This window comes from Talpa europaea, assembly GCF_964194135.1.
Source record: "Talpa europaea genome assembly, chromosome: 6".
NCBI lineage: Eukaryota > Metazoa > Chordata > Mammalia > Eulipotyphla > Talpidae > Talpa > Talpa europaea.
In genome coordinates, this window is record NC_140072.1 from 9,821,232 (window position 1) to 9,836,035 (window position 14,804).

General features: G+C 44.9%; 1 protein-coding gene across 3 annotated transcripts in view; it reads right to left on the minus strand.

The window, feature by feature from the left end:
* Positions 1-1,123: 1,123 nt before the first annotated feature.
* Positions 1,124-14,804, minus strand: part of LDAH (lipid droplet associated hydrolase) — a gene marked incomplete at both ends in the record, with an annotated part of 66,010 nt that continues 52,329 nt past the window's right edge. For 2 of the 3 annotated variants that reach the window (XM_084235813.1, XM_084235814.1), the window contains one exon: positions 12,690-12,722. In XM_084235813.1, coding sequence (XP_084091939.1) covers positions 12,690-12,722 — 33 coding nt within the window. Of the gene's footprint in view, positions 1,316-12,639; positions 12,723-14,804 lie in introns of those variants that run through there. The other variant, XM_084235812.1, reaches the window with a different exon arrangement.

Here is a 14,804-nt window from a genome sequence, read left to right on the forward strand (position 1 = left end):
GCTAAGAACTCTGTCCTCGAAGCCCAGCACAGCTCCTGGCTCATGGATGGTCTGCAGTGGAGTTTTCCTGAAAAAGTCACAGAAGGGCAGCTGCATGTGGCAGGTACAGGTTTGATGTGGGGCAGCCCAGTGCCTCCCCATCCTGGGCTGGAGAGGAGCCTGTGGGGAGTTCATCACTCACACTCACGGGTTGCAGCTCAGTCTCGGGGTGGCAGGGGTAGGCAGGATCCTCCAACAACTCCTGTCTGCTTAGTTGACCAGAGTAACATCTGGCAAGCCTCACCCAGTCTCCTGCAGGTAGATCAGGGAGTCGCACACCCCAGGGAGGAGTCTCAGAGATGGAGACAGGCAGTGCCTCCCCTGACGTCGTCTCTGCCAGGGCCTGCGGCACGGGTGGCCAGAGGAAAGGCTGACATGCAGCAAGGCACAGCGGGTGGGCCTGCAGGCTGTCTCGGTGCCCCATCTGGCACTGATGATCTCAGCCAGGACCTGCGCAGAGTCAGCCTGGTCTCCCCTTCAGCTTGTCCCGAGGGAGAGCTGAGTCCACTGCCAAGATCCACAGCTCATCACCTCCGGCCGCTGGAACGCGAGCGTGTCCTTCTCCTGGTTTCATGCTCTTGGCCACGGACTTAAAACCCACCAATCGAGCTCCCACGTCTTCCAGTGGGTCTTTCCTCATTTCCTCTAGGAGATCCTAGTCTATAATGTAACTCAATTACATTAGTTACATTTTGCCTGCAAGGATCCTGCCGACCAAGACCGATAGTTGGGCCCCACTGGGCATCTTGTGCAAATGGAAGACACCTTGTTTAGATCACTGTGTTCCCTGAGTCTTGAAAATGTGTCATTGAACCTGTGGAGTATTTCATCGACGGGTTAACTTTAGCCTGAAGCATATGGGAGGCCTCCGAGCCAGTAGCTTTTTTTTTTTAGAGGCATGATCCACACAAATCATACAAGTTTCAGAAGAGCTGGTAGTTTTTGAGCCAAGAGGTTCTTACTGTTCTTTTCTCTTCTCAAATCAAATATCAAAGTTAAACGATTACCTACTAAATATGCTACTTACTACTAAGAGGCAGGCGCTACCTCTGTATTACCTGTGTTCGCTTCACTGTGTCAACGTTTATATTTTGGACAGGTCTTCCTTCAGCCAGTCACCTGTCATATCAGCCACTTCCTGGGAATTATAGAGGACAAAAGAATGGGGTATTTTTTTCTCACAGAGTCGAATATCTCCTTCAGGAAAATCTTTCTTTATGTCTTCATAGAACTGGAGGGGACACCAAGGATCTATAGTTCCATAGTAAAATGTAAGCTGAAAGACAAAGACAGCCTTTTACTACACAACACTTTCCCCTCCCAACACCAGCAACCTGCAATGCTTTGAAAACAGCCCCTGCTCGAGGCTCCCAGCTGGTCCCAAGGCTCCCTATAGGGCGCAGCTTACGGCAGTGAATGAAGGGCACCCGAGGGAAGGAGATCCACACAGGAGGGCCTGAGTGAAGAGCTCCCGGACTCGCTGAAAAGACCCATTGGCAGAGCTGTGCGTGTCGAGGCTGGGGTGGACACTGAGGAGATGGTGGGTGAGGACGAGGCAGTTACTGAGACATAGTCACTAGTGACCATCAGTGCATGTGCCTGCGGCCAGGTGGCAGGCATGACAGGAAAACGCTGGCTGAATACACATAAAGATGACCAGATAGTCCAGGATTCCAAAGGGAGCACATGAAATGTGAGCAGAGCCCTACGTGTCTAGGACATTTCTAAGACCCTCACTGGACGCTGACCTGCACCTGCCCACCACATATGCACATGCACACATGTACACACATGCACACACACAACGTACACCATACCTGTGCACATGTGGACACACGTGTATGTAAACATCATATTTGCATGCATGTTTATGCATATGTACACCCATTTATAAACACATGTGTATCACATATAAACACATCTATGTCTAGGTCTAGGCTGCTGTTCTTCACTGAGAAACAGCCCTAGAACTATGTTCTAGTCTTTTTGCATTTCTAGAGAAATGAAATTTTATTCAGAAAAGGCTTTGTATATAAAATAAGATTAAGTTTAAGAACCTGAGACATTTTTCACTTAATTTAGTCTCCCCTCCTTCTGTTTTTGCTCACTACAATCATTTCTGGACACTCCACAGCCCCTGATTCATTTTGCATGGCCCTGGAAGAGTGAGGTTCTAGTTGCTTCCTGGGGAACAGGAGAGCCTGGCAGATGCTGGTTCTTTCCGCCTGGTGTCAGTCTCCCTGTAGCTCCACAATCTGTCCCCGATGCGAGACCTCTCAGCCAGTTGCAAGAAGATCAGTTTGCCAGGATCCTCAGCAGCCGCCCGCTAGAGTTGGGAGTATGAGCTGTCTGCAGGCGTTATATACCAACAGGCTAGTGGCCTTACTTGTCTCCCACCACTCCCCCCTCTACCAGCGACACTCCTGATAATTACATGTGGGAAATAGCAGCTGGACTGTCACTTGCACCGGGTGCAGTGGTTCTGCAGAGCAAGAAGCCTGTGGTGTCTGTCAGGGCTGTGCCCGTGTCCTGGAGGTGTTGGAATAAGAAAGAGACCCTGGGAGCCCTCATGGCAGCACAAGCTCTGGTGGTGAAGACATGTAAGACCTTCATGCACTTGGGTCCGTGGCAGAATTGCCAGGTGGGGAAGGCCTGCCCCGATGAAGCCAGCCTCTAACACGACAACATGGCTGCAGGCACCTGCTGCTGCTTCCTGCCTAACATAGCAGGGACTGTTTCTGGGGAGAGCTTAGCATTTTCTTTTCAGTGAGGCAGTTGCAACTTGAAATGTGCAGTGAGAAGTACAGCTTGATGCGCGTCAGCACTGGGGAGACGCCCCCCTGCCCTGCTGATGCATGAAGGCATCAGTCAGTTGAGCAGGAATCATTAAAGGTGGGTCACAGGGACCCGACACCTACCTTCGGCTATCAAGGCAGGTGGTGCCTGAGCAGTGACAGGGCACACGATGCCCAGGCCTAGGAGTGCAACACAGCGTGACCCTGGGGCTCAAGCTGGGGAGCAGCGAGCTTTTGAGACTGCCCGCGTGCTCAGCGCACGGCATTTCTTGAGCTGCCGCGTCCAGCTGCCGTTTAAAGTGGGCCGTACTGGTTAAATCTCTAAGTGATGGGGGAAAGGCCTTTTGTTTTGGACTTATTTTTAAAATTTCTTCAGGCTACAATCATGGAAGGGCTGTCTATGAAAATCTTGGCTCACAAGTAACACGTGGTTATTCTAAATGCCTTTACATACACTGGCTCAAGATACATCCAGTTCCCTACAGATTATAAATCACAGGCAATAGATCCAAACAGAGGACTCTGCACCTGTAACCCTAAGCAGGAAACTGAAAAAGTATGGGGTGTGTGGAGGTGGTGGTGGGGGGTGGGGGGAACAGGTGAAGCAGGAGGAAAGAAATAACTGGACACCAAACCACAGTGGTCTGGAGCACACACTGTCATTATATCAACACGTAAACACAAACAGCGAATGAAAGGGAACCGGTGAAAACCAAGAATAATGTGCGAAGCGCGGTGCTGAGTCCTTACAGCAACATGAGAGGAAGGTGATTTATCCTAATTTTACAGAAAAGGAAACTGAGACTTAGATTCATTTGCTTAAGTTCAAGCAATTAGTGTGTTGTAAAGCGTGGTTACAGATCCAGAGCAACATTCCTAATCGGTACCTTTTACTATTATTTATAATTAACAGTGAACTGACTCATGAAATTAAAACACAAGGCCTGAAGCCTGGAAGCATTTAAATGAGGACTGACAGCTGAGCGAGACAATCAACCACAGGCCAAATCTAACTGCCTTTACTTACAGCCTTTCTCAGAGTTGATGCGATTCCTCTGGGGGTGGGGCTATGGGTTCGAGGGGCTTGATAATTGCTGTGAAAGTACTGGAATTTTTAACTAAGCATCTCAGGCTATCAGCAGGATGTTTAAATTCGAATGTTTATAAGAAAATGAATTATTTCCTGTAGTTTATTTCTCCTTGGCACTTGCTTTGATACGCGTGAGAGCTGATAAGAAGTACGCATGCTTGAGATGGAGATTATTCTGCATTTTCGAACTGTTGTCACGTTCAGTGATCCATTTATTCTACTAAACACAAAATTTAATTTTCTTCTGTCTGTATTTTGGTTTCCCGGGACTGTGCTTTAGTTTCGCCCTGTGTGTATTTTTGCGGCAAGGTGGAACACGGCTACCAGTCTCTGCGTACTTGACATAGGTCCCTTTTGCTCTTCAGTGCGCCCCCCAGGAACATGGCCCGGGACAGGTCCCTGCTGCGGTGCGCTGCCACACATGAGACACAGCTGTCTTTTTCCAGTGTTTTTCTTTTTTTTTCCTTTTCTTTCACTTTTTGCTGTGGAGACTGGCAGATTCACAACAGTCCCCACAAAAATTACTTTATGTCCCCTGCTCATGGATTGGAAGAATAAACATTATTAAAATGGCCATCCTACCAAAAGCAATATACCGATTCAATGCTAGTCCAATCAAAATTTCAATGTCATTCTTCAAAGAAATAGAACAATTATTGATGAAATTCATATGGAATCACCGAAAACCCCGAATAGCCAAAGCTCTACTGAAAAAAAAAGAAGGAAATGGAGGCATCACACTCCCAGACTTCAAACTATACTACAAAGCCATAATCATCAAAACTGCATGGTATTGGAATACAGACCAATGGAATCGAATAGAAAATCCAGAAATAAACCCACAGATTTATGGTCAACTAATCTTTGACAAAGGAGCAAAGACTATGCATTGGAGCAAAGAAAGTTTGTTCAATAAATGGTGCTGGGAAAACTGGGTTGCTACATGCAAAAGAATGAAGCTTGACCACTACCTCACACCATACACAAAAATCAACTCAAAATGGATTAAAGAACTAGACATAAGACCTGAAACCATAAAATACATAGAAGGAAATATAGGTGAAACACTACGTGATTTGCATATCGAAGACATCTTTACAGACACATCACCCAAAGCAGTGATAGTGAAGGCAAAGATAAACAGCTGGGACTACATCAAATTAAAGAGCTTCTGCACAGCAAAAGAGACAATAACAAAAACAAAGAGAAACCCCACCAACTGGGAGAACATTTTTGCACCCAACACTAATGATAAAGGACTGATCACAAAAATCTGCAAAGAGCTGATGAGACTCAACAACAACAAAGAAAATAACCCAGTCAAAAAATGGGCAGAAGAGCTAAAAAGAAACTTCTCTGAAGAGGAAATGCAAATGGCCAACAGACATATGAAAAAATGTTCAACATCACTTGTCATCAGGGAAATGCAAATCAAAACTACCATGAGATACCATCTTACACCAGTGAGAATGGCACATATTAAAAAAACTAGCAACAACAAATGTTGGCGAGGTTGTGGAGAAAAAGGAACTCTTCTGCACTGTTGGTGGGAGTGCAAACTGGTCCAACCACTATGGAGAGCTGTGTGGAGATTTCTGGACCTACTAAACATAGAGCTTCCACAGGATCCAGCAATTCCACTCCTAGGTATTTACCCAAAGGACACAGAAACATCAATTCCAAAGAATACCTGCACCCCTATGTTTATAGCAGCACTGTTTACAATAGCTAAGCTTTGGAAACAGCCCAAATGCCCAAAAATAGATGACTGGATCAAGAAGATGTGGTACATATATACCATGGAATATTACTCAGCATTCAAAAAAGATAAACACATGCAATTTGCAGCAACATGGATGGCGCTGGAAGGGATCATGCTCAGCGAAATAAGCCAAAAAGAAAAAGAAAAATACCGGATGGTCTCACTCATAGCAGGGATCTAGAAAACTTAAATAAGGGATCAGGAAAATGAATAACTATAAGAAAGTGATAATCAAAATCAACAAAAAACTATGAACCAGAGACACTTTTTGGGGGGTGGGGGCTGGGAGGGGAGGGATTGGGGTCAGAATGGGGCATGTGCAGTTGTATGGGGGAATATAAAAATAAAATTTATTATTAAAAAAAAAATTACTTTAAATCTCTTTCCCATCTGGCACTGGCTAAATGGTTGAAATTCAAAAGAAAGATAGTTCTACCCAGGAGAAGCTCCCAGACTGAGGAACACACGGGCATGTAGAGACTGGCCCTGAGTCATAGCAGACAGAGAGTTGTGCGGGGGCAGCACCGCAGAAACCGAAGTTTGAATTGCTTCTCCCTATTCAACAGTCCAGCAGGAGTGTAGGCATTAAAGGACTTGTGGGCCTACTAAAGTTTTTCATAGTTTTAGAATTTTATTAATTTATTATTTTTCTTTTGTTACCTTATGGCTAAATGAATTTTAGAAGCTCCTTAGACTCTAATTCAACCTGAAGCCAAGTTTGGTCAGCCAGTAGTATCCAAATTGAATTTTATTCCTTCAGGTGGTCTTGGGGAGTCTATTCCATGCTATAGGGTTGACCTGAGCAGAATGGGAAATGGTGTTTCTGGGGCCATGGTGTATAAGGTGAAAGCTGTCCCCATAAAGCTCTTATACTCCGCTGTGGTAAAATAATCTGTGACAGTTAGTTAGAGCGAGCCAGGTGCGGCAGCTGGGGCGGTGAGAACTTGAGCCTGAGCCACCTGGGCTGATCTCGGCTCTCCCACCTCGAGTGTTGTTACCTTGGAGAGGATGCCTGAGCCTCTCTGCACCTGTTCCCTTCTCTGCAGAGTGGGCACGGGAACAGCCACCTTCTGCGCCGATGCCGAGGGTGCGGAAACAAACACATCCAGTATTTGACAGAGAGAAGACACTCTTCAAGGGTGGTTGCCATGACCAGGGGGACGCTGATGAGGACAAAGCAATCCCAGAGTCTAGTCTAGGCAGTGGTGGAGGCAAAATCTAGATTCGGCCCCACAGTGAAGCTGTGCCCAGGCCAGAGGAAGAAATTATGACCTAAATTATTTTTTGAGAAAATATATTTTCTTCTGATAGCTGCTTTTGCTATGTCTGGCTTGGAAAACATATAAGTATTAAACATTTTGTTAAGCCTAAAGCAGAGTATTTTATTCCATATATTCTTTATTCCTCTGAAATTACCATGCAGAAAGCCATGGGATGGGAGAAGCCATTGCGAAGTGCATGGTCCTCAAGCCAGCACAGACCAGTTTCCCGGGTGCAGGGCCACCTGCTCTTACGAACCAGCCCTGGAGCTTCCTCTGCACCGTCCCGCGTGGTTTTCTGGTTGAGCTGCTCCAAAATGGAAGCAGGCGCCAGTGTTCTGGGACACATTTCCCTTTCTGGTTCTGCTCAATGTGAGCCCCCGGGCTCTGGCAGCAGCAACTCCACAGAGCCCCTGGGCCCTGCGAAGCTGCCTTGGTGAGCATGTCACGAGGAGCGGTAGCACTTGGGTGCCAGATGACCAGGCTTCCGGCTCGGGTTATGCGTTGATTTCTTGAGGGTGTCCTCCTCTAGCGTATCAGTATTTCCTCAGTCACTGGGAGTTGCTCAGGGTGAGGTTGCCATGAAAAGGCCACCCTGACCACAACAGCATCGCCCCCTTAACAGGCCGGCTCCCTCTGAACCCTGGCAGCAGTTCAAGCCACTGCCTGGCTGTTGCTCTGGGGCGCAGGGTCCTCAGTACTCCAGGCCTGGGGTGGGTTCCTGACTGCTCTGTGGCCGTTTTGGGCTTCCTTTTCTGTCATCTTTCCGTATCAGTGTCCCTGCTCGAGGGAGGTTGGAGGGCTGCTCCTCCCGCCACTCCTGACGTGGTGGGGCGAGCTGAAATGGCCAAAAAAAAAAAAAAAAAAAAAAAAGACAGGCAGGAAAGCAAAGACAGGCAGGAAAGCATGCCAGGGCTGGCGCATATATAGACAACCAAAACATACACATACGAAAATTAAATTTTGTGTTTAGTAGAATAAATGCATCACAGCTCCCTGCTCGGCAAGGAGAGGGTCGGCGTGCAGGGAGAGGGGCGATGCCGATGCCCGGGGAGGAGGCACACCTTCTCTGTCCTACTTTGCGAATTCAAGAAAAATGTTATGGCTCCTGATTGCTCCTCTTTTTCTTTTGTTCTCTGAAATAACTCCCACCTGATCAAAGCAGCAAAAGGTCCGATGGAAAGTGGCCAGTTGACCCCGTGGTCGAATGAGTCCCCCACAGTGAGGTCTCCCTCTTAGCTAGATTTCCCTGTCCTGCCCCCATGTCCTGTTTCACCCCCTTAGTAGAGCTTTTCCAGGCTCAGGGCACGCACCGTTAAGCCCGCCAATGCACAGCCATTACTTTTCTTAATAAAATGAAAATTAAAATCCCCAAAGTAACAAAAGTGACAAAGCATGAAGGTGAAAACACAACACGACCTCCACATCCTGCTCGTCTCGGAGGCATCTAGGGGAAGGGAGGGGCCCTGTGGCAGATGGGAAGGGAGGCTCCCAGTGGCCCCCAAGCTTGCCAAGGTGGCTCCCTCCTTCTGCAGGACTCATCCCAACTGGAAGTCACTGGCCACCTGCTGATTAGCTTCGTCATCCTCACCTGGAGATGCTGACCCGAGGGGATGATTTTCCTGTAGTGAGCAACCAATGTTTCCTTCTGCATTTGGGTTTCTCCCTTGTTAGCTGCCTCAGGAAACTGGCAGATGGGCTAGGAGGGTCTTGATTCATTTACACAGAGAAGAAACCCAAGTCTAGCTCGTCAGAAAACTGCACTCGGGTGCTGGGCCCAAGTCTGGGGAGGATCAGGTGTGACTGTGTCCTGTACTTACACAATACCCCTGTCAGGCGAATAATCTTATTAAATACTAAGAGGCACATATAGAATATAACTAACCTAATAATAAACAACATTTATTGAATGCTAACTTTATGTTACGTACTACTCTTGCAAGACCTTGATATGAATCATAGCATTGTATTTTTGGAACAACTGGCAGAGAATAAATACTATTACTAAAGCATCGTATTGATGGAAGGAGACACAGTGAGGTCAAGGCACTTAATCAAGGTCATACAAGCAAGAAACAGCAGAACTAACATCTGAAGCTCAAGTTGTGACTCTGAAGACTGTGTTTCCCAACACACCTCTCTCCTTTCAATCACATTCCACTAGAGGACTCAAGGGTACGCTAACACAGTGCCTAAAAGGAAGCTCTCAAGGTCAGAATGATTGAGATAAAAACAAACCTATCTATTCCGGGATGGCTATGACATTCTGAATGGGCTTCACATTAAACAGGCAGAACTAACACAATCGGTTTCAGATCGAGCTGGGCGGAAAGGCAGCCCTGGGTCGCTGGTCCAGGGAGCGCTCCTATGCTCCGCCGAGCAGGACATGTGCATGTCTGAAGGATTTGCATGCCCGAATCTGCAAACAACTGCACATGGTTTGTTCCCAAAGGCAACATGCACTCGGGGCTCTGGCGGGCAAAGCAGGATGGGGACAGAGGCAGAGTGGGGGGCTCCTGCTCCTGAGCACCCTTTGCCCTTCTCCCAGAACACACAGTCACCAGAGCCAGCCCTCTGGGTGCAGGGGCAGCCCCTCCACTGCTGCCCACCTTCCTCAGCAAGCCACGCCCCTCGTGATCTCGCTGGGAACAGTTTCAGACTCTCCACTGATATCAGTGTTCAGGTTTCTCTGGCAATAGCACACACCAGCTGTTTCCAAGCACCTAGGCCAAAGATGGTCACGGCAGTTTAGAATTTCCCTCCTAAGTGAGCTTTAAATGAAAACTTTAAGTTTCTAAACCAAATACAAATTCATTTTTCTATGAATGAAACACACCCCCCCCCCCCCCCCCCCCGTCTAGTTCAGAACTGACAGAACAAGGGGATCTGACCGTCTATTTGCCTCAGACACCCGGTGCCTCACAAAGCAGAGCACACTCCAGAGGGCCCCAGGGGATCGGGCTAGCAAAGTGGACAGCTGACGCGCTTAATGTGGTTTATGCCAACCTCATTTCATTCCCGTCCTCCCTACCCACTCCTGTTTAACTCGGCAGCTCTCGTCTTCCTCCAGCCTTTAAGCTCTACTTCCCGAGGACTGAACTTCAGATGCCTTCTCTCCATTGACTACGTTCTTCCTTCGGTTATCATTCCCCATGCTCACAGCTGTAACCACATCCTTGTCACTCCCAAACCAAAATTCAGCCTTGACTACTCTTCTGAGCTTCCTACCTACACACCCCTGTTGGACTGGGGGGGACCCACAGGTATCGCAAACTCAATTCCAAAATGAACGACCTTTCTTAACCACCTCCCTCAGGGTGCTGATGCTGCTTCCTACCCCATAGGCCCTATTTTATTACCAAATTCAAATACAGAAAAATCACCTCAGGCTCCTTCACCTCCACAGCCTCACGTCCTATTAGTACTATGTGCCTTTGATTCTACTTCCTAAATTTTCCCAAATTCTACCCCCCTTCCACCCTAATCCTACTGCCTTAGTTCTCATAAAGGTCTTCCAAATAGATTCCTCACCTCAAATTCTATTTTCCTCAAATATTCTGCCCCATGTTTTCCCCGAACTAATCTCTCTCATTTGTTGACCAGCGCATTGAGTGCTACCGTTAAAACCAGCCTTTACTGGAAAAGCTTATGACTGAACTGTGTGTTAACATGAACCTCGAGACGCCTGCCATCTGACGCTGCACCTCCACGTTGCTCCCTAGAAGCGCCATCTACCCACAGTCCCCGACGCAGCTCCCAAGGCGGCCTTCCTCTGGGAATGACAGCACTTGCACATGGTTTGACTCAGGAAGGAGAAAGTTAGCACCTTCCTTTGACCTCTTTTCGAGCATAACATACAAACAGAATCCAGAATCCAATATTCACCCACAATGAGGACTATTTTACAGTCGCTGGCTCCCACAGGTGGTAAAATGGGCTTTGACACATGACGGGTCTGGTCATTCAGCAAGTGTGAATTTTGGAAGTGAGCAACTATGGTCTGATTACTGACTAGGAGTTGAGCTGTTTTTTATGAACCTCTTGTCTTGAGAAGTTAAATGAACTTTTGAAACAAATTCATTTATAATTTAACTGGAAAATAAAATACTGCTTTTCTTGTATTTTCACATCCCTCAGTGACTGGAAACAGTTGGAAGCCCTGGAGACAAGGCCTTTCTGAGGCTCCAGCCTTCCTCACTCAGCTTGTGAGGGCTTCCAAATTTTAATCTTCAGCCAGTAGCTATTTTAGAAATATGATGACCACTATGGCCATAGACAAGCACAGACTAGCATTTTCCAGAGTCCTCTCTGGGTGAAGCCACTATGATCAATACTCTGAAAAAAATTTTTTAAGGAAAAAAAAATATATTTGCTTTAAGACAGTCATACTGAAAGTCAAAGCTTATGAATCTAGATTATACAGTCCAACATATAAAGGCTTACATGTAATAAAAAATTTCTAGTACCACATGAAAAGATTATAAAAGAATGGATAAAACTACTTTTGATAATATTTTATTATCCCAATATATCAAAAATACTATCATTTCAACACATGAGTAATACAAAAACATAAATGAAATGTTTATTCTTTTTCAGTGAGAACTGTACTGAATTTCCAAAATCCAATCTGGCACATCCCCATTCAGACCAGCCACCAAAAGCCGCATGTGGTGAGTGGGCAGCTCGGTAGATGGTGCATGCTTCCTGCCCAGGAAGCACAGGCCGTGGCACCAGGGAGTGCCAAGGCAACGAGCTGTAATGAATATGCTCTGAACCACGGTCCCCCCAGTTTCAGAGAACGGTGTTTCCAAGTGTGTTTGTGCAAAAGGTTAGCATTTGTAGCAGCAACTCACAGATGCTAAATATTCAATCTTTGTCTTTTGCACCTGCTTATATAGAAAACTGGTTCAGAGCTGGACATTCCTGATCTAATACATTGGAGAACAAGAAAGAGGCCGATGGAGTCACCAGGTCACATGACTTCTTTTGCAGTGTTTTATTCACACTTTAACTTACTTATCCCAGAAAGTGAAGAACAGAATACTATGAAAAGGAACAAAGAACAAAAAAAATGTTCTTGGAAATTAACAACTTGAAAGCCAAAATAAAAATTGGATAAAAGGAAGTGCTGGAAGAGAGAAATTGAAGAAATGTCCTAGAAATTAGTACAAAGAGGAAAAAGAGAAATGCTATAAGAAGGAAAATATGACTTAGAGGATCAATCTAAGAGTAAGAGGATCAATCAAGCAGAGGTCCATCCTCCGGGAGGTCCAGACAGAGAGGACAGAAGAGAGGGAAAGAGTCATCAAAAAATAACACAAGGAAATTTCCAATAATATGAATGTTCCAATTTACATTAAATATTATTTCCAATAATATAAATATTATGGAGAGTCTTATTTGTACAAGACTCCAGAGAAACTGAAGTGCCTTGTTTGACAAAATAGGTAAGAATTGATTATAAAAATAAATCCAGCAAAACAGGTGGTAAAATGTATTTCAGTAGCTGTGGAATCAGCTTCACTAACTTTCTGTGCCACCATCAGGACTACAATAATTTCAAGTATAAATAAAACTATCAGAAATCTACAAACCCCTGAGGTCTAACAGATTCCAACTAGCTCTAGTCTTTCATTCTTCGCAAATATTTCAGCCCACCTACTTACATCCTTGAAGTACTAAGGTGCTTACCTTAGGTAAATGTCTCTTTATGGTTTCGTTATCTCGCTCCACCACCTCCATCATTTCTTGGCCCCCAAGGTAGGCAGCATTAGCTATGTTTAAAAAAGGAATTCAGAGACTTAGAATATACAGAGCAAATACACGTCAAATTAACTGTAGTAAATTCTGGCACATGAGTTGGGCAACACGCGTCTCTTGAAATAAGAGCATGTCCTGGTGGACCCTCCTCTCAACTTCACCTGCCTTTCTCAATAAATACAACCTTCAGTGGCATGTCAGATACCACAGCAGAAGATGTGTGTGTAAAGGTGCCAGATCAAAGATCTTATGATTTAAAAATTAGAAGCACTAATTGTTACAGATAAACCATGCAGACTGAGGAACCACATGCCATTACTAAAGGGAAACTGTCCTGGCAATTAAAAAAAAAAAAGTAAAAAGAATTTTAACTTTAAGTTAGGTTTTAGAGATCTCTAATTGTTTTTTATTTGGGTTATTAGTCCTATCACACAGACTGCAAAATGAGCAAAGGGACCCTCACTTTCAAGATGTTAACTACTTGGCAAAGAGAGGGCAAGACATAGACTTATGTGGCTTTCCTGTTCCAGCAAGAAAATTTCTATTTTAATACTCTGTGTCTTGAATTCCATTTTGATTGGAATTACTACTATTCCTTTATTTTCTATTTTGTCAGCATCCATCTGGTATATTTATTGTTTCCTTTATTTTCATTTTTTTTTTTGGTTATTTCATTTTAGATAAATCCCTTGAAATCATAAGTGGGCATCTTAAAAATGCCGTTTGAAAATCTCTCTCTTGAATAAAGCAACTTAACATACTCATACATATTGATAAGATATTTGGTCTGACTCCAGTTTTCTTGTTTTGTATATACTTTGCTCTCTGGTTGCTTATGACTCTTCTTTCCACCCCTTTAGTGTGAATGATTTTACCCCATATCGCTTAAAAATTCCTTTTCACTTATAACTTTAAAGGCGTATGTCACATTTTTATTCATTCATTGGCTAGCTGTAGTTAAAATGTAAAACTTCTATTTCTTCTATTGCTGTCTGGAACTAATCAGTGTCTATGGCTTCTCCATCCAAACAGGGTGGGCTCCCTGAACATGCTCGCACTTTCTCCTGCCTTCAGCCTGAGGTTAATGGTTTGGGTTCTGGTTTCTTGGACACAGGCTTTTTATAACTATATTCTATATATTCAAGAAGAAATATTGAACATGTTAAATAGAATCAATCACAGAAGACAGATGAAAAATACACTGGATAAGACTAAATAACAGAGTACACATCATGGAAGGAAAATTAGTGAACTAAAGACAGTAATAGAAATTGTCCAAAAGGAAACACAGGGAAAAAGAAAATAGGGGGAAAGAGGGAGAATAGAAAGCCAGTGAGGTGGCGCAGCGGTTGAGTGCTCGGCTGCAAGGCTACCCGTAGCCTCTGCAGTGCCAGTTCGATTCCCGGCCCCCAGCCAGGGTCCCACATGGCGCGCAGACCTCTCCTGCCACGCCCGCTGCTCCCCTCAGCAGTGTACTTTGTCAGTCTGCCTGTTCTGTTCCCTGCTCTGGCTCTGGTGAATTCTCTCACCCTCCTGCACTTCTGACTGTACCCAATGCTTGTATAAATAAACAAACAAACAAACAAATAAATAAATAAAAAAAAAAGCCAGTGAACTGTGAGTGAATATATAAGTGGGCTCATACACTGTGTAGTTGGAGTCTTTGAAGGAGGGAGCCATAGAAAAATTATTTGAAGAAAGAACAGCTGAAATTTCTAATGTCTCTTAAAACCCATAAACCAATAGATTCAAAAAGGTCAAAGTAGATATTAAAACTATACTGAGGTATATAATAAAGCTGCTTAAAATTAATGATAAAGAGAAAATCTTAAAAGCAGATAAAGGGTACATTATATAGAGCAGAAACAAGATTAAACACGATGGCCGATTTCTTGTTGAAATAATATAACTAGGAGATAGTGGAGCAACGACTTTGAAGGAGAACTGTGAATATGATGACACAGAGGGGAGATGACTTTAGGGAGATGACCTTGGTGGGCCTAGCCTAATCACGTGAGCCCTTCAAAGTCTGAGTTTTCTCTGGCTGATGGAAGAAGAGGAAGCCAGAGATTCAAAGCACTAATGCAGCTCCTGTG